Below are 23,702 nucleotides of genomic sequence, written 5' to 3' on the forward strand. Positions count from 1 at the left end.
TTTATAAATGTAAATTTGGTCAGTTTGAGAAAATTTATCCACTTCTAAACAAAAAATAGTTTTAACCTGTTCTGTTGCAGATTTTAAGCAACAATCTACCTTTTTATATTGATAATATAATAAATATTAAAACATGGGCCAACAAAACATAGGAAATTCTAATAAATAATAAAACTGTTTTACAAATGTTCCCACAGGCTAATACAATATAATTAGGGGATTTAATAACCTTTAATAATCAAATTGTAGTTTTTTTTTGTCACATTTGAATTATTTAAACACACTGTGGTCCTCATTGTTTGTGTTTTCCTCAAACCTCCCTTTAGCTGCTTTAAGACGTTGCAGAAGCTTCCATTCTGCCTCAGTCATCTTTACAAATCTGTTAAGGTTAATAAAGAGGTTTTGGGTCCTTAGAAAAAACAACACATTAAAAAATAAATTTGATTTACACTAAATAACTGACATAAAAATTGAGTTTTTGGCAGATTTGGTAACTTTATTTGGAAAAATTTTAAGGAAATGTTGATAGTTTTGCCAGTAAAAGTTTGGGTTCACTTGACAGCAGTTATAAGTCATTCAAATTCCCTTCACAGAGCCCATAGCTGTTCATTTTCTCTATGTTATCGATGCCATGTGTACTGTTATCTGCTGATACAATGTAAACGCTACAGTATGTCCTCCGATGTACAAACCCATGTGCAGTAGTTGTGGAACTGTAGAAAAAAATGGAAGCAAAGACTGTAGGTGCTAACGACAGACTGTATCTCTGTCCTTAATTGTACTAATGACTGGTGTTTACCGCCTGTAACCCAGTTAGGCATAACAAGATAATGTCAATATTAAACTGTAAAGATAAACTATTCCAGACACGACTGTGTGTTTTTTTTTTTCCCGTTTGCTTTTTATTTTATTTTATTTTTTGGGATTCTTCCAGGGCACAAACATAATGCAGATAAAATAATTTTGCTGCCCCCTGCTGGAAACATCTCGCATTTTCATTTTACCACAAGTGACTCAAATAGTTACTGTAGTTACTCAAAGCGTTTTGTATAAAAATGTTAGTATAATAGCGGTTGAAATGCATAATCTGAGTCTAATCGTTGCAATAAAACATATACAAAGGTAACTGAGCTCACCATCCAGCAAAGCGACAAATAAAATAGACATAAAGTGGTAGTTCATCCAGAATCTTGATTATCTTCCATCCTGAATGGAAGGATGAGGTGCTGATGTTCTGTTAGTATGGCTGATGTTCACATCTTGGTGAGACGCAGGGTGTTCAATCGGACCCCCAAAACGGTGGCCCCAGAGGCATACTGGATCTCTCTGAGGACCCCCGTCCATTTCTCCTCTGACTCATAAAATCTGAGGAAGTTAACATGCATTCAGTTTAAAAGGTTAGGTAATATTAATTGTCTTTTCAAATATAATTTATAGTTAAAAAAATATATATGTATAATTTCTTGTGCTGATTTCAATCTTCAGATTAGACTTGTGACTAAATAAAATGATATGATAAAAATAATTTACATAAAAGACCAAAATATTGGCAACACAAACTATTTATTAAAAGGATAACTACATATAATGCAGTTTAAAGTGACACACCTCCAAATGTCGTTCATCTCTTTGGGAGCAAAGTCGTCGCTGTCCTCCAAAGGAATCATGGCAAAGCCTCCTATTGCGTAAAGGGAACCGGCCAAGGACACCAGATTCAGTGAGCTTCGCTCTTGAGGAAACGCCACAGAGTCTGACCACCTGCAGCCGGTAAACACAGATGAATGTGCAGCTTGATGTGTTTTGACTGGAATACATGTACAGGAGCCCGCCAATGATAAGGCTTCCGAGCTGCTCAGCTGAGATTTTGTCTAAAAAACACAAAATAACTTTTGAACCTAAAAGCCCAGAAATGCAATATGCTATTTTTAAGCTTAATTTATAAATATTAAGATTGCAAAAAGAATGATCAAGGAAGAATTGCTAAAACTTTGTTTTTACAAATTAAAAATTAAAGATTAGCAAAAGTACCCAAATAATTTGCAATGCTTTTACAATAGAACTTTATTTAACCCTTTGCCTGCCTCCTCAACCAAATGCTAAAGCACAAATCATTAAAAACATTTTGTATTTACAACGGGCAGCAGGAAAAAAAAATTTTATTTAATTTTTTTTTTTGGTGTTGGGCGGGTAGGATCAAGACCGTTTTTAACATATCCTGAAAAGTTCACGCCTGCTTTAATATCTGCAAACTCCTGGTTACATTTTCATTCAGATGGACATACTTGTTAGCTGCGATGTCGTACACCTCCACAGAGTCTGTCAGCCCGTCATCAGTCACTCCCGCCGCCACATATATTTTGTCATTGTGGATCGTGGCTCCAAATAAGGAGCGAGCATTCTTCATGGAAGCAAGCTCCTTCCATTCAAACCTCCTGGTGTCATATGCAAGCATCTTTTTCATGCAGCTCCTTTTAAACAAAAGTAAAAACACCATTATGTCATCTTTGCTGTAACTCTATATTACTTTTAATTAAAAAAATTAAATAAAGTTATGTTGAAGAAAAAAAACATCGTGTGTGGTCTTTTACACTTACTTGCCTTCTCCCTTTCCTCCAATCACATACACAATGTCATTGTGCGACACTGTTGCGTGACCATAAACTGGGTAAGGAATAGATTCAGATTCCCCCCATATAAAGGATCTGTGAATGAGAAACTAACATAAGCCATTTGATTTTTGTATTTTTTAAATCAACACATTGTGGTTTTGCTGCAAAAACAAGCACATGGACAAAACCTCAAGACTGATTAAAAAATGTTGAGAAAGAGTTTTTGACTCCTTTCGCCTAAATTAATAGTAAATGAAAGCATTGAATACTCCAAATAAGAGGGGCGCTTTAACCTTTAATGTACAAAAAGCAGCTGGGATCTAACCAAACGTTTTTCTACACTTCTTTTTAGTCAATAGGTTGAAGGAAGTGTTCAGCTGCTTATAATTTTGATTTGATTTGATTGCTTATTTTAAAACGAATGTGTTTTCATCTGGTGCAAAAGATCCCATACTATCAAAAAGTGTAACTCAACACATAATTAGTAGAAAATGATCACAAAGAACCCCTTGGTAAGTGGTAAATGGTGTATGTAGGTTTAAAGGCTCCACTGCCTTACACTGTCGCCACCTCAACCACCAGCAGCAATGTGGGGTACGGTGTATTGCCCAAGAATACTTCAACACATGGTCAGGCAAGACAGGAACCGAACCTGCGATCCTCCAGAGGTCGATTGACCTGAGCCTTAAATTTAAGATAAGCCACCAGAAGCACTCTTCAGCACAAATAAACATCTCTCAATTCCTTCACGAAAGACTTTTTGATTTTGCTGTCAATCATCAGACAAACCCACTTAACAACAGATTTTATAAGAGACTTGTTTTCATTCTGATTCTATCAGTTGTTTTATAGAATGATGAACAAGTTTGGAGGAGAAGTCCCCACGCACCCCAACTCTTATTTTTGATTCATTCATCTTCTAAACCCGTTTTTGTCCATTTTGGCGTCACAGGGCGGCCGGAGCCTATCCCCGCCACTCGTGGGCGAAGGTAGGGGACATCTTGGACAAGTTGCCAGTCTGACGCAGGGCCACAATCACACACACACTGGCATTCACACCTAGGGACAATTTAGAGTAACCAAATAACTTATGAAGCATGTTTTTGGATGGTGGGAGGAAGCCGGAGTCCCTGGAGAAAACCCACGCATGCAGACACAGAAAGGTCCCCCCTTGGTGCTGTGTTTCAGGTCCCCCAGCCGGAGTTTACGGTCAAAAGTAAAAATTATAACATTAGAATTACATCAAATTTGAATTTGTTAAGTATTTTTAATTCTTAAACAAAAGAAAATCAACAAATAGCATAAGTCAGTTCCTCATGTAATTTAAAAAAAATGGATCAGTTTTGAAATTTACTAATAATAATAAAATAAACCTTAAAAGTATTTTTCCACTTTGAAACTTTTTCTGCTTGCTTATTTACCGTAATCAAAATGTAAAATAAAAATTGTTCAGTTACTGTAATTCAAATAGAAACAAACATCAAACCCTTAGAGAGAAGCATGACAGGAGAGTTAAACTGCTATAATCTCTTCCATCCCATATGGAAGATATTAAAAATAAGCAGAGGTGGATCAAACCAGTAAGATTGCATGATTTAACTATTTAATCCCAAATTGAATTATAGTGACTGGATAATTAAAGTCTGAGCTTTACTCACTGTCTGTCATAGACCAGAACCGAGTCCAGCGTTCGCTCCTGCTCCTGGAGCTCTCGTCCTCCCAACACATAGATGGAGCCGTTGGCCTCCGTCATTCCAAACAGGTAGCGCGACGATGGGAGGGGGGGCATCCCGAGCCAGTCAGTGCTCAGCGGGTCATACTGAGGTCACAGGAGTCAAACATTCATGAGTGGGTTATGTTGACACCGCCTGTAGTAAACCGTGGGCTAATACAACGGTTGTGGTTCGCTCCAGCTTCTCTTTGTAACCCTTGTGCTATCCTAGGCACTTTAACATTGGGAGTTATCCACCTTTGTTTTGGTAGGGAGAACACGTCAATGTAAGGGTGGGGTCATAGGATAGCAAAAGGGTTAAAACAAGAAAAAGTACTGTACCTGCAGGAAGTAGGAGCACACAGGACTGTCCTTGTTCTCTTCATCAAAGAACAATCCTCCAATCACAAAGATCTGGTTTTCCTTGGTAACCAGACTGGCGTGGTTCTTAGGAATCTGTTTGGAGAGTGACGCCACATAGCAGTCATTTCCTAAGGGATCATAGCCCATGGCTCCTGTGTCATTCACCATCAGGATCAGGTATCTGCTGAACATCCCAAACCGTAGGTTGTCATTCAAAATCCCTGGTAGAAGACCTTCCTCTGTTTCTTTACTCTCTCCATCGTTTTCTGCTCCACTTGCCTCCTCCTTGGTCTTTCCCTTCTTAACCTCTGGCATGATTCCAGCGCGAGCATCTTTGACCAGTTGGATTTTCTGCCGCAGCTCTGGGTTGGCTGAGATCAGCTTGTGTTTCTCCACTTTTTCCTTCAGATAATCGTCCGTGACGAGACGCAGACGGACGCAGTCCAGCAAACCTGGAAGCTCTTTCTCTCTGTTTTCAATGTCCTTAGACACCCAATTCATCAAAGCCTCAAACACCGCCTCCTCCGTCTCAACGTTCAGATTGTCGTTTGTTAAAATAGCTGCCAGCTCACTGGAGAACAGCTGGAGAAAGTCCTCATCTCTGGAGATGAGCTGAAAGCGCTCACAGGCGTAGTTTCGTGCAGAGACAGCCAACCTGGGGCAGTCTAACATTAAACCAAGTCTGAAGACAGCCAGACAGTTGCTGAGGCTCAGGCGCTTTTGTAAAAATGACACACATACAGTGAAAATCGAGGGAATCTGATATATGTTGGCAACCGCAAAGATGTCCTGGACATTCTGCTCCGTCACGTTGATTTTGGAGGTGTAGAGGTACTTCAGAATCAGTCCCATGACACCAGGCTCTACATCCTCCAGGACAATTTCTCTCTTTTTACTCTCTTCCAAGTCCGACAGGAAGATGGAACGGAAGTATGAGCTGCAAGCACAGAGTACCAGGCGGTGGCAGGGGAACTCCTTGTCTTTGATCTTCAGCACGCAGTCCACCAACTTATCATTCTCCAACAAGTCAAACAAACCGTCCTGCAGCAGAGTCTGTTGGTACAACCTGGGCTCATCCATAGGATTCACAGGCAGCGCCATTGTTCCTCTCCGAAGAAGTTTAAGAGTCTTTATGGGGCTGCAGACCTAACAGAGGTGAATCGTCCTCACAGAACAGTAGTCTCTTTCTGGCCTGGAGAGTAAAGTTAGATGCACAGTCAGTGTGGGGAGCTGAATATCAGGACAGCCCACTTCCTCAGCTGTCCGGACCCTTCAAATGAGCTACAGCAGGAAGGTTATTTTTAGAGTGTGTGCTTGTTGGAGAGCTATGGGCTTCATTCTGCTACATGAAACGCAATATCCCCTCAATCTCTGGTTGTCTATTCCACCTCCAACCCCAGGACAATCCTCCAGCCCCGTCACTCAGACAGCTGACTGCTCACTTCACTGGAAAAATGTTCAGCATGAGTCAGACGAGGCTTTGCAAAAGATTTTAGAGGCTCCTGTCACAGATTAAGTTTGGCCACATGGTCATCTTTACGCATTTCGTTTACATCAACCTTTTATGGTTATTAATTTAAAACAGCCACTAGGAGGAACAATTTAGTGCTTCCATGTGCCCACCCCAGGTCCGGGTAAAATGTGAATGGTTTTGACTGTAAAACTAAGGCCAAATTACAAATGGAAACAATAAAGGGAATTTATCTGATCTGTCATGGCCTGGATTAACAATAACTGCCTCCGGTGATGTTGAACCACAGGGTGCTTCTGTGACAACATAGCATGAAGGTGTGAAGAATGATGGTGAAGACATTTTCTCAGAAAAGGGAGAAGCATCAGGCAATACATAGGAGGGAGAAGCACACAAGTTGATTTCATTCTGATAACCTTAAAGAGATCAGTGACTCCAGAGTGGCAGGGTGTGGTAGGGTATAGCATCTTGGGTGTCCCAAGTCCAATGCTTGGGACACCATCCTAAGCATAAGACACAAGGAAGATGAAATGGATAAGGGCAAAGCAGAGGGCTAACTTGAGGGATTTCAAAAAGATGGGTGCTGTGGGGATTTAGGTAGTAAAAATAGGCTTTTGAAGGTTCTTTTAGATGACTGGACAGCTACAGTTAAAGGGACCAGAGAGACTGGGGTGTGTGGTGCAATGGAGAAGTTCAGGAGTGTGTAAGAAATTAAAAATAACTACCGTAATAAAAAGTGGAACAATAAGATAACAGAAGAAGAAGTACATTTGAGATGCAGCACAAACAAAGATGGAGGTGGCAAGGACTAGGATCATAAGGAGGGAAACAAGAGGTGGCTGTAGTGGAGCTGGTAGTTACAAAAATCAACATTAATGAAGATGAAGGCAGTTGGTCCTGACTGAATACACGTGGAAGTATAGAAGTGTTTAGAATAGGTGGCAGTAGAGTAACTGACTGGGCTGTTTAAGAGGATCCTAAAGAGTGAGAGAATGTCTGACACATGGAGTTGTTTTCTGGAGCACATTTTTGAGAACAAAAATTAGATTACTTGAGCTGTTATCAGATAATCTGAATTATGATTAGTACGGAGTGTATCCAGAATCCCTTCATACCAAATAACCTTTGGTTGAAATAAAGGACAAATTCTGCTTCCAATCATCAATAGCCTATAGTACTTACCTTTTCTAGTTTCTTCTTTTGTCTCATTTTGTAATTTTTTTTAATCCCTGGAAATTACTTGTTTTAAAAAAAAAATTCTAGTCTTGTTTTACAAAAACCGCAAAAAAAAGAAGAATTTGCTAGTGTTATTTGCACTTCAGGGCCTCCATACTTAAACTATATAGATATTAGAAGAACAGAGATTGGATTACTTGAACTGTACTAAGATTTTTTTTAATCGTTAATTAGAATTTGTAAATTATAATCCAGTTATTTAAAATGCAATTAAAATACAATAACTGAGAAACGATCACACAGAGTAACTTGAAATGTAATAAGATTTCACTGACTGTTATCATATGACACGTTTTGTTATCAGGTTACTTGAAACACAGCTAAAAAATAATAGTCAAATTACTCAAACTATTAAGGTAAAAAAAATTAAGTTTTTCGATGCCGAAGGAGGAAATTTTCATTCCAGGCCATGACAGCATAGACAAAATATCAGTTATAGCAGAAATGACTTTTGTCCGGTTGATTTGGAAAGAAGAGAACCAGAACAGAGTTGAAATTAATTTGCTACACTGAGACACCAGCACCGGAGCCCATTTGTAGTCGTCTACTTTTAGGTCTGTGACTTGGATGGATCTGTTCTATGATTATCAGTTAAAATGAAATGTTTTTGCACCACATAGTTCATCCTGACATACGAATTCATTAAAACAAAAAGGGAGAAAATGTATACCTTAAAATGTCTTTAAAAGCTTTATTTATTGTGCAAAACCAAAAGAATAGCAGACACCCTTTCAGTTCACTTTTAATTTTATTTAAGGTTTGTGGAGTTATGTGGAGATAATAACTCCACAAAGCCTAAATAAAACATCTGCCATACCCCAAGCACAAATAAATGCTTTTGAGAAATTGTTATTTACTTACTGAGTTTTAACTTTTATAGTTGTTAATATACTCCAAATGACATCAGGTATAGTGGAATACATTTTTTAAAGGTTACTAACTGGAATTTGACTACAAATAGTGTTTCCTTCATTTACGAGTTTTGTTTCTATAATAAAATCCATGTTAAAAAAGGTTACTAGCATCCAATAGTGCACTGTGGTGTACTTTTCTTTTTTTAAACGAGTCACATTGGCTCTCTACTCTGCTTTTTCTTTGCTGGGATCAGCCACTGGTTGAGCAGCAGAGGCTGTTGTTGCAGAGGCAGGAGGACTTGCAGCAGCATTCAGAGGGGGTGCAGGAGGAAGTGGGTCCGGGTCATCGATTAGGGCTTGTTTTCTCTCTCGCTCCTTGATTACTTGAATTAGACAGTAGGTCACAAACATGACAAGGGTTGTAGTTATGGGAAAACCTGGAAGGAAAAAAAACAGTGCAAAAGAATAAACAAACTGGTAAGGAAGGAAAAACAAAATTTGGAAATTCTCAAGATCACCTTTAAGAAGCAGACGTTTGGCAACCAACTTGGAAAAGTCCAAACCGTTCAAGGCCACAATGTTGTACAGCACGATGCACCAGAAGTTAAACGTGTTGAAGATGGCTCTGATACGGCGGGACGTTGCTTCAGACATTGCCATCTGTAAACAAAACGTTGACAACGCAATTTATGCATTCACGTTCCTCGTAGATTTAAAAAGCCATGCTTTGCTAATGCACCTCAAAGGAGATAAAAGGCTCCATGGAGAAGAATTTGGCAGTCCACAGCTCAAAGTTAAGCCCAAAACAGTTGAAGAAAGCCCAGAAGAGCACCACCTCGCAGGGACCCAGCCACAGAATGGTGATGCCATAGGTGCAAAGTGTAGCCACCAGCTCTTCCAGCACATTATCATGCTTTCCTCCTAAATAATCATAAACATACCTGTGTGCAAAGAAAGTATACGATCTTTAGTACTTACCACCATCATTGTGGCCTAAACATGTTTTTAATACACTCACTTGCAAAGCCATTCATGAATTCCTCTGTCAAAATGTCTGAAAATACATGAACAGAAGCATTTTTATGAAATATTATTGATGGATTAGAATCTTTCTCATGGAAAAAAAATGGACTCACGTTTCAGCAAACATATAGAGCATGGTGATGCACTTTGGTGGTTTTGGTGGGTCCAGGTGATCCAGTCTGGCCACTGTGTTGATGACTCCAAACATCACAGCTGCTTTGACCCAGTCGTACACCAGGTTGAAATAAGTCAGGCCAACTGGAAACAGTACAGGGAAAATGGATGAGGCTTACTGGGAATTATTTTTAGGAAACCTTTTGGAGTAGTTGGTGTGTGCACACAATAAAATATTGTTTTGGGAAATCCTTATTTAGCACATACTTAGAGCCCAGTCAGAGAGGTGCTTGAGCAGTTTCATGTCAGTAGGTATGGTCAGGATGTACATGAAGTGGAAGAGGACGTCCACTACAATGACGACACCCAGGTGAATGAGTCCATGTAGACTGATGTTCCATAATTCCCCATCTTTTCTTGTCAGGCCCGGCCTGTTGACCTAAAGAGGTATCAATTAATTACCTAGTCAAAGTTTTTTCTGTCTTTTGTTTTTTTATACTTACGGTAGCTTCAAAGTACTAAAAAAATATTATTCTTTTTCTTTATTTGCAGTAATTAAAGTCAATGCAAAGGAATGTCATTTATATGCCTCCCTGTAGAGTTAATGAAATACCATAAAGTTGGAATGAAATTTATGTTTATTGTTACCCTTATAGTTGGGCCAAACCTGAAAGGTTTGTGTGTTTTGAGGCCTTTCTATGGGTCTTTATCAAAATACAAAGTCCCATTGGAAAAAACAAACTGAAAAACATGAAAAACCCACATTACTGTCAAGCACAGCGGTGGATGTTCAGTAATATGGGCTGGTTTTGAGCAACAAAAGCTCCACATGTAGCAGTTACTGTATTGCATTTCAAACATTTTTTTAACCTACGGTAATTTTTTTCCTGAAGAAGCAGATCATGACATTGCAGAATATCTAAACAATATCTAATTCTTTTTCAGTCTTCTTATTTAACGCCATGCAGATCAAATCTTTTTTGTTGTTCCAAGAGTCAAAAAAGAAATTGGAAAGTATTCATTTTATTGCAAAATGACTGAAACAATCGTCCTCGATCCATTCACCCTTTAACCTCATTCTTGGCATTTAAAAATGCCTATTTAGAACATTTTCAACACTCGTGTAGCTGTTTTGATTGAATTTGAATCTTTCCTGCCTTTTTATTCCCTTCCCTTTAAACTAACTGCTAAGAGGTGTAATGAATGTCTGTGTGTATGTGTGTGTGTGTGTGTGTGTGTGTGCGTGTGTTCGTTGTCTTGTATATTTTATATTCTTTATTATGGTTTTGATATGTGGAAAATTTGCTCAACTGTATCTGTCGGTATTTGCTTGTTTTGTTGTATGTTGAGGACCCCCTTGAAAATGAGATGACACATCTTTAGGGGCTTGCTTATCCTACAAACAAAAATAAATTGCTAGAGACAACACAAGGAATTCAGACCAATCAGATTGCTTTAAATTATTTAAAAACAAAACTTCAAGTAAACTGTGTACAAATTTTTTCTTCCTTCATTTGATTAAAAGAAAATTAGATTTTCATCAAACAATAAGTGTTACTGTAATTAAATAATCTAAAAACTTACTTGAATATAAAATTTGTCAAAGGTCATGATAGGCCCAAAATAGAAGAAAGGGAGGTAGAAGTTGTACTTGAGTAGCTCAAGGATGTTGTAATTCCCATCTGTTTTTTCACAGTTTTCCAGAGCAAAGCTCATGCATCGCATGATTGTAAACCCACAGCCTCCATAAAAGAGAATGTGGCGAAGTTCAAAGTCCCCCTTCACAAAACCAGCCTGCATGAGGGAGAAACGAGCTTCAGAAAGGAGAAATGCCATTTGTTCTATTAGAATTTCAAGGGCTTCTATACTTTTTCTGAAGAGCTTTTACCTCCCAGGACAAAAAGGGTTCACACTTGAACGTCGCAAGCGTGCAAAGACCAGTGACAAAGCAGAGCCAGCGGATCTTCACCAAGGAAATGCTGTACAGCAGGATGCAGTGGGACAAGATGAGGGTGACGTAGGTCCAGCCCATGCTGGTCCACACAGCTAGGAGACCATAAACCATGTACACCAACGACCTGTACTGTAGAAAGGAAACAAGTGCTGTTCATTTAAAGATCCCTCCAATCATCTTTTGGTCTGTTGTAAATGCCTTCCCAGTGGTCTTTTATTTATGATTATGCCGTTTTTAGTGTCATTCTTTTTTTGTCAGTTTCCATAGAGCAGCAGTAGTTCGTTAGAAATTTGCCTTTGAGTTAGCAAATTGTGGGCGGGGTTTTTGGTGCAGAACAACCCTGCTCCCTTCCCCTCCTCGATGCTGAGACCTCAGAACAAGGTGCTGCGTATTTTTTACATCACAAAACGCTCATTTTTTATATTTTTTATTTAAGCTTCATTTTTTCATCTGCTCCTGTTTCACATTGATTTGAATAAAGAAATACTCAGAGATGACATTTTAAGTTTCATTTTCTATATACATGTCCATCATGACAAAAATGCCACAAAAAACGAGAGGGTCTATAAGAAATGTGGCCATTTTTAAAGTACACATAATTATACTCATCTGTAATACTTTGCACTGTCATCTAAAACAAACCAATGAATAATAGTCATTGAAGAACAATTAATTCTCAAATACTTTTTGGGTTAAATGCCTAATTATGATGAAGATCATTGAGCGGAGCACCTGCGGAGCCAGCATGGAGCAGATCTTTCCAAATAGCACATGACCAGAGAGAGCAAACAGGATGTGAGCTCTGAAGGTGGAAAACCACATCATCCACTCAAAATCAGACGTATCCTTTGAAACAGAAGAGAAACACAATAACTATAACCGACATTTTGGTGAAACAGCCGCATGTTTTAATGATTTCTCACCATTTTCCTTCCAAAATAACTTGGTTTGACACTGGCTTTGAATGCCTTCCTGTTTGTGTTGGCTTAAAATGGAACAAACAGAAATGTTAACATTACTTATGGTGCCGACATCAACTGTTTAGGCAAATATTCTCGTGCTGCTCTTTGAATGGCATTTTCTCTTCTTGAGCTCTAAAAACTGACTCTTGATCTCCTCTGTGTGGTCTAACACCTTTAACTTCCCTCACAATGTGATGCATTCTGTGCATTAGATGTTGGAGAAAATATTTTTGGTCCCTAAGTTACAAAAAAACCAGGACTACACTTAAGAGATTCAAGTTTTAAAGTTATGCCAAACAAAGTTTAAGCCATAGATATGTAATAGTAATCCTTTTGGGCGTTATTTCTAATGTTACCTACAGATGCGTTTCATGGGACTCACAATTGGACACTTCAAAGATCCAGCTGGCGGCCCAGAACATGGCGAGGCACGGCACGACATAGTAGCTGTAGATCTCGTACTTGGGAAGAGCCGCTTTGATTCCCATGGTGATGCAGGCAGGAAACCAAAGCGCAGAGGCAGTTGCTGATCACAAACGGTTTCATTTCATTATTGCTCAAGTCAAACTCTTTTCTAAAAAGAAGGGACACTAAAAGACACAGCAGAGTCCCCTCTTGCAAAGAACACCTTACAGTATTCATTCTCTCCGTTAGTGCCATGTTTTAATAATAATAATAACACATTTTATTATTTTGCCGCCTTTCTTGACAGTCAAGGTCACCTCACAGTACATAAGATAAATAAAACCATGAAAACACAACATTAACTCAATAACACAAATAAGTCAACAGTTAAAACAGCAGTTTAAATGTCATGTACTGAATGCACAATGAAAAAGGTAAGTTTTAAGATGTTTTACTTCAAGGATCTGATTCCAACTAATACAGTCCTGTGCAAGCAGCTGTGAGCCTAAAAATAAAGCAGCAACAATGAGAGCCATCTCTTCCACTTCCTTGTAATAACCTAACTGAAATAGACTCTCCAACTTGTCAGTCTTTCTTTATCTAGGTTTGAGTTAGAGGGTGATTTTCTTTGGCCCTTCGCTATACATTCAATAGAATAAAAGCTTAATATCATTATTTCAAAAAGACCTTCAGGAGATTTAAAACCCCAAACATGACCGGTCTACAAAAAAAACAAATTTAAATTTGATACTCCTTTATCCCTGCAAAGCTGAACATAACTGAAGCTAAAAATCAAGCAGTTTGTTTAAAAAATGTTAATTTTTGAGCCTGTTTAGAGCAGAGATTCCATGTTTAAAGTAAATCGGAGATAAATCAGTATAATTTAGAAGTTTATCAGCCATTTCTGAAGCAAATAAACAATAATGACTTTAAGAAACCCTTGTGAAGCACAAAAACACAATGTCTTTTAAGAAGTGAGAAAGAAATTCAATCTTTGACAAAAGAAAAAAAAAAACTTTTGGATTTTGATTGTTTAAGACTGACCTGTTCTGTTGCAGGTAAAGCTGTCGACAAATTTACTGCTACCTTTTGTTGTATCGAATTTTAACATCTAGTTCATTTGCTGCACCAAAATCACAAAAACACATTACTTTTACATGTAAAATCATCACAGGCTGTCATTCATCAAGGACAGGTGAGCTTTACTGACAGGCTCAATACCATGCAGAGAATCAATGATATCAAAGCTGCTCAATGTTTTTTTTTTTAATCAAACAACCAATTTATCAGTAAGTATTTGCTCAAACACTTAAGGTAAAAACATAAAAGACTCTTTTGTTGCAAAGAATTTGAAAAGTTTTAAACGTTTTCCGTCGTCATGTTAGATAAAATAAATAGCAAATCAAATATCTGCTTGTTTTCTCAGTACACAGTTGTTTAAATGCCACAGCCATGTCATTCGGTTCGTCCCCACCACCTGTTGTGATACTGACCTTGACAGCAGCAACGGAGAGCCAGAAAAAGTTATTTATGGAATAGTTTTAGTTTGCTTAAAAAGAAGGCTAAAAATCAAGAGTAAAAAAAAAAAATTGTTTTCCTTTTTTAAATGTAAATGTTCATGTGCTGTGATTCCACGGGACCCTCTGACTCCCTGAGAGGGAGCTGCTGCTGGGTAAAGGTGACTTGATGTATTTATACTTTGACCAGTAACACAGAGGGGCCGGAACAGGAGGGCGGCCACAGGAGTATAATAGACTGTGGGCCACATGATACAAGCCGTCTATTGATTTGATTGTCCAGCAATTGATCATATTTATCCAACAATGCAGTAAAGGTTTATTCAATGCTCTTAAAGGGGCTGAGTACATAAAGATAAAGATTAATCAAATGTCGGTATAAACACTTGCACAAATTTAAATGAAAGCGAACAACCATTAGACTGAGAATCAACAATCAGTTTAGATCTATTCACTTGAAATTGTGCTCAATGAAGGCTACCTGTACTTAATCATTTGCAAAGATGTACTAAGACATTTGAAATTTGATGAAATTAATGAGAAATGCCATTCTGTTGTGAACAATTGCAGAGTGGTTTTGAGGTTTGTCCATGTTGTTTTGAGAATGTAATTTCTGTTTTAAGAAATTAGCCAAACCAATGGAGAAAAACTGCAATAAATGTTGACTCTCTCTTAAGGAAATTTGGGGCATGTGGTTCCTTAATAAGATATTTTAATTCGACTTAACTCAGGAATTTTCAAAAAGTTTTCCTGATTTTCATAAATTAAACATTTAGAGTAAAATGTCTTTAGAAAATCATCAGGATGAACTGAGAATGATTTAACTTGGACATTACTAACTCATTTCAGCTGCTGTCTGGGGGCTTTTCTTACTGTTTTGTATTTCCCTTTTCTTTGTGCTTTCAGTATTTTTTCTTCTGTCATTGAATGTGATTTTTAGCCTAAATAAAAAAAAAAAAATTCCATTACTTTTGGGGAATATTTGTTGTCTCATTGTTTTTTAAAACATATTTACAGAGAAAAATCTGAAGTCAAATTGAGTTTAAAAAATGTTTTATATCATTTCTTCCTTTCACAGAACTTGAGACGATACAGCTGCATGGCAGCAAACTTGAACTGAAACACCTTCGTTTCATCGCCACCCCTACAATATAAGTCCGTTTAATCAGGTATTTACTATTGACTGATCCTTCAAAGGTATCCTGAAGACCTCTTAGTTGGAAAATTTTTGGTCTTGTCATTTAAATGGTGTGGAAAACGGAGCCAATGGTTTCATTAGATCAACATTAAGTGTTAAAACTTTAGAAATACTTTTATTTGAATCCCACAGTTTGAATGCAGTTTCCGTGTTTGTGATCGTCACAGAGAGTATTTAACGGTTTCAGTCAGAAGGGTCCAAACACAAACCAGAGACACGTCCACTAAGCACCAACTGCTTTTATTGAAGCTTCATTTCACTTTAAAACTGGAACAAGTGGAAGTTCTCATCAACCTGATTTGATTTTGTCCCTTTTACAACAGAGTGGATGCAGTGCCGACGACAGAAGTCTAAGCTTCGCCTCGTTTCTCAGATTAGATGAATATGCGACGTTGTGACGTAAAACACAGCTGATCACAACACGGCTGCAGTGCTCTGTGTTGACATGAGGCATCGAGTCTGTGGATGTTCGCACAAAGTGAACTCTACTCTTCAGATGCCTCCTTCTTGCTGGTCTCTTGCCCCTCAAAGATGGGAAACTTGCTCTCCACTTCTGCCCAGGTCATCGTGCCGCTGGCCAAATCTCGAACTATTACAGGAAGCTCGCTGACCTGAGGAAGAAGATGGAAGTGTTGATAAGGTGGGGGGTTCAATTGAACAACAAAAAGGCTTAAGATAATTAGTATCAATGCAGTCTTGTGTGTTTCATGAAGCTAAATCTTAACGGTACCTCAGCTCGTATTTGCCTCATCGAATCCCGGTCCCTCAGAGTGGCCGTGTGGGGGGTCTTGTTCACGGTGTCAAAGTCGATGGTGATACCAAAAGCCACGCCAATCTCATCTGTCCTGGCGTAGCGCCTTCCAATGGAGCCAGATGAGTCATCCACCTTATGGGACACCCCATTTTTGGTCATTGCCTCGGCTATAGATTTAAAAAAAATAAAACAGGATCACTGCAAAAGCACTAAAGATAAAAAAAAGGGGACTTTAGTTGTGGAAACTTACATAATTCCCTCACAAAGGGCATAAATTCCGGATTTGGGCTGAGAGGTAGAACCGAACATTTGTACGGAGCTACAGTAGCAGGAAAGCTAAAGTACTGCAACAGAGAAAATGGAAACCCGACAATAGCAATCAACCTTTGATGTTACATTTAGTCACAACGTCTAAACTTACCGTTCTCTGCTCATCTCCTTCTCTGATGTGGAATGTATGCTCAAAGATGGTGTACATGATCCTGCCGATGCCGAAGGACGGCTCGATGACGTTGGGAACAACTTCCTCCACTGCACAAAAACAGAAATGCAGCACGGCGGTTAAAAAAAAAAGTGGCAGAAGCATTGTGGACTCTACGCTTTCTGTGGAGTCTTCCTCACCATGCAGAGTCTTCTGCTGCCGCCTCACGCTCACCATGTCCTTTGTGAGTTTGAACGTCTTTCCTTCCGTCTCAATGTTGAACTCTCTGCGTCAAAAATGGTTTAAATTTAGGAACAAATAACAGCTAAAATACACCAAGATTTTTTTACGGACCGCTCTGTACGAGGCTGAAGTTAGAGTCTCTTTTTTCTTAAGCTCCCAGTTTCCCCTCAACTTTTGAGATTAAAGTTTGTCTTCATTTTGTTGTAAAATATCTGCATCTACCGGTATTTGTAAACTAGATTTTGTATAGAAACCAATTAAAATGTGATATAGATTTTCCATTAACCTATAACTGTGTGGAAACAAAAAAAAAACAAAAAACAGACACCAACCTCTTTTAGAAGCGACAGACAAATACAAAAAGAAAATAAGTTTCCCAAAACTGGTATTTTCTAAATATAATAATGAACATGAAGAAACTTTATTAGTAGAATACTCCTAAAGTTAGACAGCTGGTTGCTGAATATTATGCATGTTTATTGTGGTGTGTGGGAACAACTGTCATAAGACATCCATATGTGAAGTAAAGATTCCTGGTTTTTGCCTTTCTCTGTTTTCTAACTGGCTCTTGTCTGCGAGAAGAGACTCACCATATACGTTTGTTTTTGTCAACTTTGCTAGCTTGGGGGAACAATTTAACGGTCGATAGCAGATGAATTGTTGACACGAGAGCGACTTTACATGCTTTAAGAATGAGACGGATGTGGTGAAGAAAACCCATCTGTTTTCCAAAATAAAACTTCATTCAGAATCAGATTATAAATAAAGCTAAAAAAATGTAGGTCATGTATTTTCTTCTCTCTTCAGTCCGGTACCAACTGTCTAATGGACTTGTGCAGGTCCACCGCCCAAGGGGTTTGGGATCACTGCTTTATTTTACAATGATTCACATTAGTCATCTATAAATGCATTTTATTAAAATCATTTCAATAATCTACCAGAATAAAGAGTTCTATGAAAAGCTGAACAGACAGAGATTTACCCGGTTTCATTCAGCAGCTGCTCCTGCTCAGTGATGAAGCATTCGTCACACACAGCGAGATACTCCATAACCAGCTTGGCGTCCTTCTTGTACATCTTCCCGATGGCTCCTTTGTTAGGCTCAAACTGAACAACATTTACAGTTTTGTGTAGAAGCGTTAAGGAGCAACTAAAGCCACAAAATGAAACCAGATTTTGGTTTTGCTTTGTTATTTGCTGCTTTAGCTCAAGGATATGGGTTCTTTAAGAAGCTTCTCAGCAACCAGAGGGACCTTTGTGGCTCGCGCGTGACACTTCAAATCATAACATGAGCGGTCAGCACAGCCCACGATTTCAATCCAGCCCTGTGGGCGACAAACATCCCTTTGAGGATCATTATGAACACAAACCCAGAAGCAGAGAGGAACCAGACTTACATATGAGGTTTTGGTTTCAGCGTCCCAGCAGTCGCAGGCGTAGTGAGCCATCTCATTGTCCATGTGCTGTCTGAAACGCAACTTGTCTTTGGCAACGCCGACTTTAGTCAGGTAGAGGTAGATCCTCCCAATAAAATATCCCAAGACTGAATTATTGATCACTCCCTGAATCAGACAGGAAAATCCAGTTTCTATTCAAACGCAACAGAAACATTCTGCACTTCATCGATCCACTAGATGTCCCTTACCTGCTCCACCGCATCCCCCAGCCTCATCATCTGTGCAGACTGACCACTAGTCTGAGCTTTGGAGGAGTACAAGGTGATTTCCAGGTCAGCTACATTAGAGAACTTCGGATGGACCTTTTCACTGGGGTCAACAAAGTGCTCGATCTCAGCCATGGTGAACTCTCTGCAGGATGAGTTGCATTTACACTTTAGTTTCAGTTTCAAGCAAAGACACATGACGACAACTGGGCCTTAAGGCGGCTCACCGAACACGAATGAGTCCGGCACGAGGTGAGATTTCATTCCTGAAAGAGTTTCCTATTTGAGCAGCAGCAAACGGCAGTTTTCCCTGGTTGAACTCCAGGAGACGCTTGAAGTTGAGGAATATTCCCTGAGCAGTTTCAGGCCTCAAATAGCTACAAATCCAAATTTTTAAAAAAGAAAATCGATCACTGGTCTGAGAACAACACAGAAACATTCCTACAGGTTTCTCTCCTCATACCCTGGCATATTCCCCCCTGGACCAATGGACGTCTGAAACATCAGGTTAAAGGAGATGGGAGCTGTGAGGTCATTTCCTGTGGTGGGTGACTTGACGTTGTATTTTACAAAGAGGTCAGCAAGTTCTTGTTGGGAGTAATTGTCCAACTGGAAAAGATTGATTGAAATTAGCCTCATAATGTGAACGCCGACAGAGCGCATGGATCTTTTCAAACTGACCTGAACAATGACGCTCTCCATCTCTGCTTTCTTATCCGCTGAGCACTTTTTATCTGACATCAACTTTTGGAGAAAAGCTGGAAGACAAAACATAATCAAAATGATGAAATGTTATGTTCATTGAATTTCTGTTTTTCTTTTTCTTTTTCTCCAGAGCTGCCAAGCCGTCTGTCTCAGAAGAGACAGAGTAACCAACCTTGGATATCAGAAGGTAACATGAAGACATAAAGAATGAATAACCATAAATAAATGCAAATGACAATGAAACTCCCACAAACCAGCAGTAGCAGCGCCTCACAGTAAGGTTACAAACCAACCCTGCAGTCTCCAATGTAAATCAATGCAGACTGAGAGTCTGCAAACACCCTCACTGTTCCTGGACTGCAGCAATAATTCTTCGTACCTTTAAGGAGATGGTCAGCTCTGAAGCATTCGCCATTCTTTACGTCTTTAACCATGTAGTCTGCAAATTTTTCCACATGCCCTGAGGTCCTGCAGGAGCCAAATTAAGCAAATTAAGATCCAGGTACGTTGAGTAAAAGAAAAAAAGACAAAAATGCTCTTTTTGTATCTGCAACCGGGCTATGGAGAGCTGCTATAGTGGCAGCTTCCATGCATAACATTGCAGAAGTCCATATGCGCCTGTCAATAAAACCTACAGTTCAGCACTGTGACGCTGACTCTAGGAACCACCAGGCACCTTGTCTGATAAAAACATGAAGGAAATGCAAAACAAATGTAAATTTAACAATGTTTATAAGACATTTATTGGCTAATACCAACTGTTTAGTGAATAGCTAAAATATTAAATAATGAAACGAAATGACAATATTCTATATAAAAAACAAAACAAACAAAAGGAGGTTAAAGAACAACCAAGTGTTAATATTCGAGCTAATAGATCATTAAAGTCAATGTGATCGTCCCACAACCACGTGCACGTACTTGAGGACGGGTTCAGGCGTCAGCATGGTGCAGTCAATTTCCAGAATTTGCTCCTCCTGAATGAAGTGCTGCCTCCAGGCCTGCAAGATGTTATTCTTCAGGGCACAGCCCACAGGACCGAAGTCATAGAGGCCACTCACACCTGAGGAGCAGAACTGCACGGTAATAGAAAGCTTAAAGACAGCAACATGGACTAGTGCAGAACTAATTAAAATCTTTAAATACTGGCTGAGATATTACCTCCATAGATCGCGAAGGCCTGATCGTAGAAGAAACGCCTCTTGAGGGTATCTTCCATCTTGGATCTGTCTACAATGTCATCTTTGGGTTGCAATGACAGTTCCTGCAAAAGATGCATAAACTACATATGTAAACCATCGTTTAATTTACATTCAAGTGGTTTAGGTGTCACCCCATGACCTTAGTTAGAAAGATCAGAGCTTCTGGCTGGGAACTGCAGCTTATCAGGACATTTGAGCAACAAATTCAATTAAAGTTTTTCTGAATGCCTCACCTTCGTCTCCAGGGCCTTCTTTCTGGCCTTCAACTCAGCCACGGCTCTAGTAACATCCACGTCTGGAGCTCCGTTCTGTTTCAGCTGACGCACCAGGTCCCCCTAAACCAAAGCGGTTGTTTTAGACTTTCACACTGAGACACATTAGCTTGCAGTCTGGCTTTGAATGAAAGCTAGCGATCTGCTTTAGATTTGTACTCTTCTTTGCTTGAAAAGCAGAAAGCAGCATCAATGTGGCCGAAAATGTAATCACACATTGTGTCCAAGAAGTAAAGCGGCGCTCTGAAACGTGGCAACGAGCACACAGAAATGACAGTAGGCTAACAGCTAGCAAGGAGCGGTTCTCCTTCATTTAGTGGGGTTAGCCAAAATATTACCGTAAATATGACAAATACAGCACCTCAAAACGTTGATTTAATCATTTATTGTGCCATTTAATTTTTTTCTAAATGAACTACAAGAGTCCGTTCACCTGTTCCTTGACTGCAAGCCTCAAAGGAGCGAGAATCTCTTCTATGTTTCCGTCCATCATGGTTTGTCCTTTCACCTCCAGCCAAGCGCTCAGCTTCTTCTTTTTGTGCAAGCAGACCGACCTTGAAAACGGCCTGGTTCTGGGCGGGAAACTGGGCAAATGCCGAACCGAGCTGACCGTAGACACCGGGCAGAAAGTGGGAATCACAGCGGTGGTCCTCAGCAGTGCTGATGCTGCGCTGCGGAGAAGCATGAAGCTCAGGAGAATGATGAAATCCACCGAAAGAAGTAAACCTCATTTCCGCTCCAGAAAAGCACTTTCGTTACAAACCAATGGCTCAGGGCACCGCATCCAACGCATCCGCAGATTCGTCTATAAAATAAAATAAAATAAAATAAAATAAAATAAAATAAAATAAAATAAAATAAAATAAAATAAAATAAAATAAAATAAAATAAAATAAAATAAAATAAAATAAAATAAAATAAAATAATGTTCTCCGTGGATCTCACCATGGCTTGAAAATCCTCTAACCTACATCTGGGATTCTCAAACAGGGGTCTGTGAAGCCCTCAATGTGAAGTTTCTGAAAGGTACTTCAGACTTTTTTGCCTATTTTTTAAAATCACAATTTAAGAACATTTCAATAAAATTTAACATGTAAAAATTAAGTGAATAAGTTAATAAATTGAATGATGTTCAGTTTTAAAGGCCACTTAGAGAACACTGACAATAGTCATGATTACTGTAAGTTAATGATTTTCTGTAGACCAACAGTGATGTCTATTCAATATTGTATTTTTTTTATTTCAGTTAATATATATTTTTTGTTAGTGTCAAATATAGTTCAAGATAACTCCTCTAAATATTGAGATATCAAGAAGCTTGGAAAATTAAAACACAATTAATTAGAGAAAATGTAATGCTAGTGCAGCATTATGTCTAACACAGGTCCTCATTATCCTCCTGCTGAAATGAATGTGAATCCAACTCCTTTCTGAAGCACACCCACATTCATTAAACATTCAGGGAGCCTGCAGTCAAACTGCAGCTCAGTGTGAAAGATCATCCGTGTTCCATCAAAGTTAATATCAAGACCATATTCACTTTAATTATTCATCATAGGAGTGTGCAGCTCAGGGGTTGTGTCGCTCACAGATCCTCCAATGTAGAAAAAAGTCAGAAAGAGGCAGAGAGGTATTTTTGTCTGCTGAAACGCAGATGAGGACAATTATGCGCAACACAAATTTATTGGAAATGACACTAATGTTTAATCTACTTAGTTTTTTAAACTGCTTTTTTTTAAAACTGTATTTCTAAAATGAATATTTTGATTTTTTAGAGTATTATCATAAAGTGTTAAAATCTGTTGCAAATGTAATTCTTGTAATTGTTTTTCTAGGTTATTTTTGAATTTGCAATAGACATTTTAAGCCGTTAGGGGGCTCTAGAAACAAGCAATGACCTCAAAGTGCTCGTTCAGTGTTTACAGTATTTTTAGGAGTACTGTATATTCATTTATTATTGGGCAATTGAGCTAAGTATTAGATTTACTACTAACAGTGCTGTGTGTGTTGCTGCTGGTCTTTGCAGGTCCATTGTTCACTGCAATTTCTTTCACCTGTTCTTTTTTTACTGTCAGTGAATCCCACTTTAAGCAGACAATCACAAAGCAGGCAGACATGTTATAAAATTCCTGTAAAAAAGATAATTTTTAAATTCACAATATTAAGCAAAAGTGATTTTTTCAACGTTGTAGAAGTCATGACAGGCAGCAAGGCAAATACAATACATAATTGTGTAATTTTAACATCATAGTCTAATTATAATTTAAAAAATGCTTATTTGTTTCAAGCTGACTCAATTGAATCATTTATTTCATCATCATCATTCATCATCATTTATTGAATCTTTATTTCGCTTCTGTTTATCCTTTTTTCTGTCTTTGTTTCATTTGATACCACAATGTGGTGATTCGCTCATCAGATTTCAAGCATCCACCTGAACAAACACAGTAACTGGAGACAAGACTGCGATTGTGCAAAGTTGCCGGGAGACCTGTGTAGTGGTGTCAGTTGTACACATGCGTTGCTTTAAGCATGAGAAGTTGTGCGCTGACCCACACTGAGAGCATCATGTCAGCAAAGAGATTACATACTGATTATGGTGCACATCAGTGAATGACAGCCTGCTCTTTCCCTCACAACAGTGGGCCATCAGTCCTTGTCTCTCGTGTGGGGTCGTTTAGGAGAGCCATGCTCCAAAAACAAATACAGCTAATCTAAAGGAGGCAGGGATGCTCACCACCTCACTGCTGGCAGTTGACCAGAAAAACACTTTATACTCAACCCTCATGGTCATTCTAACTGTGTTTGTTTTGAATGCATGTGCAGGGTAAAAATCTCTGATGGACACGACATGAGAGGAAACACGCAAATTTCAGATTTTGCAATCTGAAGGAGACCTTCCTGTGAAGAATTTTAATAACACGGGAGAAAAAAATAAATGTTGTCACCACAGTTTACTTCAAATTATGCACAAGCTGGTGTTGTGTTTAAACTATATTACATTTTACCAATAAGTTACAGTAAA

General features: G+C 38.8%; 3 protein-coding genes and 1 non-coding gene across 5 annotated transcripts; all 4 read right to left on the reverse strand.

The window, feature by feature from the left end:
* Positions 1–475: 475 nt before the first annotated feature.
* On the reverse strand, positions 476–5,927 carry klhl40b (kelch-like family member 40b). Its single transcript, XM_004081077.4, has 6 exons — positions 4,663–5,927; positions 4,268–4,428; positions 2,595–2,702; positions 2,283–2,468; positions 1,609–1,758; positions 476–1,365 (listed from the first exon to the last, which is right to left on the reverse strand). Exons 1-6 carry the CDS (start codon positions 5,782–5,784, stop codon positions 1,254–1,256), a joined length of 1,839 nt encoding a protein of 612 aa, XP_004081125.1. The 5' UTR covers positions 5,785–5,927; the 3' UTR covers positions 476–1,253.
* Positions 5,928–8,067: 2,140 nt separating this feature from the next.
* On the reverse strand, positions 8,068–14,377 carry hhatlb (hedgehog acyltransferase like, b). Its single transcript, XM_004081078.5, has 12 exons — positions 14,196–14,377; positions 12,680–12,823; positions 12,259–12,320; positions 12,068–12,181; positions 11,270–11,464; positions 10,966–11,175; positions 9,649–9,820; positions 9,381–9,525; positions 9,263–9,298; positions 8,984–9,185; positions 8,763–8,904; positions 8,068–8,681 (listed from the first exon to the last, which is right to left on the reverse strand). Exons 2-12 carry the CDS (start codon positions 12,783–12,785, stop codon positions 8,470–8,472), a joined length of 1,596 nt encoding a protein of 531 aa, XP_004081126.1. The 5' UTR covers positions 12,786–12,823; positions 14,196–14,377; the 3' UTR covers positions 8,068–8,469.
* A 1,264-nt stretch (positions 14,378–15,641) lies between these two features.
* gars1 (glycyl-tRNA synthetase 1) lies at positions 15,642–21,406 on the reverse strand. Of its 2 annotated transcripts, none has more exons than XM_078938244.1 (17): positions 21,111–21,406; positions 20,639–20,740; positions 20,365–20,467; positions 20,125–20,266; positions 19,583–19,671; positions 19,180–19,256; positions 18,962–19,107; positions 18,726–18,875; positions 18,481–18,643; positions 18,233–18,397; positions 18,052–18,160; positions 17,818–17,962; positions 16,793–16,878; positions 16,593–16,702; positions 16,422–16,515; positions 16,148–16,338; positions 15,642–16,028 (listed from the first exon to the last, which is right to left on the reverse strand). In XM_078938244.1, exons 1-17 carry the CDS (start codon positions 21,360–21,362, stop codon positions 15,903–15,905), a joined length of 2,250 nt encoding a protein of 749 aa, XP_078794370.1. In that variant the 5' UTR covers positions 21,363–21,406; the 3' UTR covers positions 15,642–15,902. The 2 variants fall into 2 exon arrangements, with proteins under 2 accessions (XP_078794370.1, XP_078794371.1); XM_078938245.1 differs by having other exon boundaries at positions 17,818–17,958; positions 18,048–18,160.
* Positions 19,743–19,877, reverse strand: LOC111946703 (small nucleolar RNA SNORA84). The gene has a single exon (XR_002872432.1). It is a non-coding gene; the product is annotated as a small nucleolar RNA SNORA84 (small nucleolar RNA).
* Positions 21,407–23,702: the final 2,296 nt, after the last annotated feature.

Source organism: Oryzias latipes, chromosome 20, assembly GCF_053564925.1.
Source record: "Oryzias latipes strain Hd-rR chromosome 20, Olatipes_Hd-rR_3.1".
In the NCBI taxonomy this organism is placed as follows: domain Eukaryota; kingdom Metazoa; phylum Chordata; class Actinopteri; order Beloniformes; family Adrianichthyidae; genus Oryzias; species Oryzias latipes.

What these genes read in the sequence shown, in the direction of transcription:
- klhl40b (XM_004081077.4), bottom strand. Translation starts at nt 5,784, where the DNA reads ATGGCGCTGCCTGTGAATCCTATGGATGAGCCCAGGTTGTACCAACAG. An exon ending in GGAGGAAAGGGAGAAGGCAA is followed by an intron (nt 2,469 to 2,594) that starts GTAAGTGTAAAA and finishes TTTGTTTAAAAG; the next exon opens with GAGCTGCATGAAAAAGATGC. An exon ending in TACGACATCGCAGCTAACAA is followed by an intron (nt 1,759 to 2,282) that starts GTATGTCCATCT and finishes TACCGGCTGCAG; the next exon opens with GTGGTCAGACTCTGTGGCGT.
- hhatlb (XM_004081078.5), bottom strand. Translation starts at nt 12,785, where the DNA reads ATGGGAATCAAAGCGGCTCTTCCCAAGTACGAGATCTACAGCTACTAT. An exon ending in GCTCCATGCTGGCTCCGCAG is followed by an intron (nt 11,465 to 12,067) that starts GTGCTCCGCTCA and finishes TCCTTTCTACAG; the next exon opens with TACAGGTCGTTGGTGTACAT. An exon ending in AACCCTTTTTGTCCTGGGAG is followed by an intron (nt 11,176 to 11,269) that starts GTAAAAGCTCTT and finishes TCCCTCATGCAG; the next exon opens with GCTGGTTTTGTGAAGGGGGA.
- gars1 (XM_078938244.1), bottom strand. Translation starts at nt 21,362, where the DNA reads ATGCTTCTCCGCAGCGCAGCATCAGCACTGCTGAGGACCACCGCTGTG. An exon ending in AGAAGGCCCTGGAGACGAAG is followed by an intron (nt 20,468 to 20,638) that starts GTGAGGCATTCA and finishes CATCTTTTGCAG; the next exon opens with GAACTGTCATTGCAACCCAA. An exon ending in CTGAAACCAAAACCTCATAT is followed by an intron (nt 18,161 to 18,232) that starts GTAAGTCTGGTT and finishes TGTCGCCCACAG; the next exon opens with GGCTGGATTGAAATCGTGGG.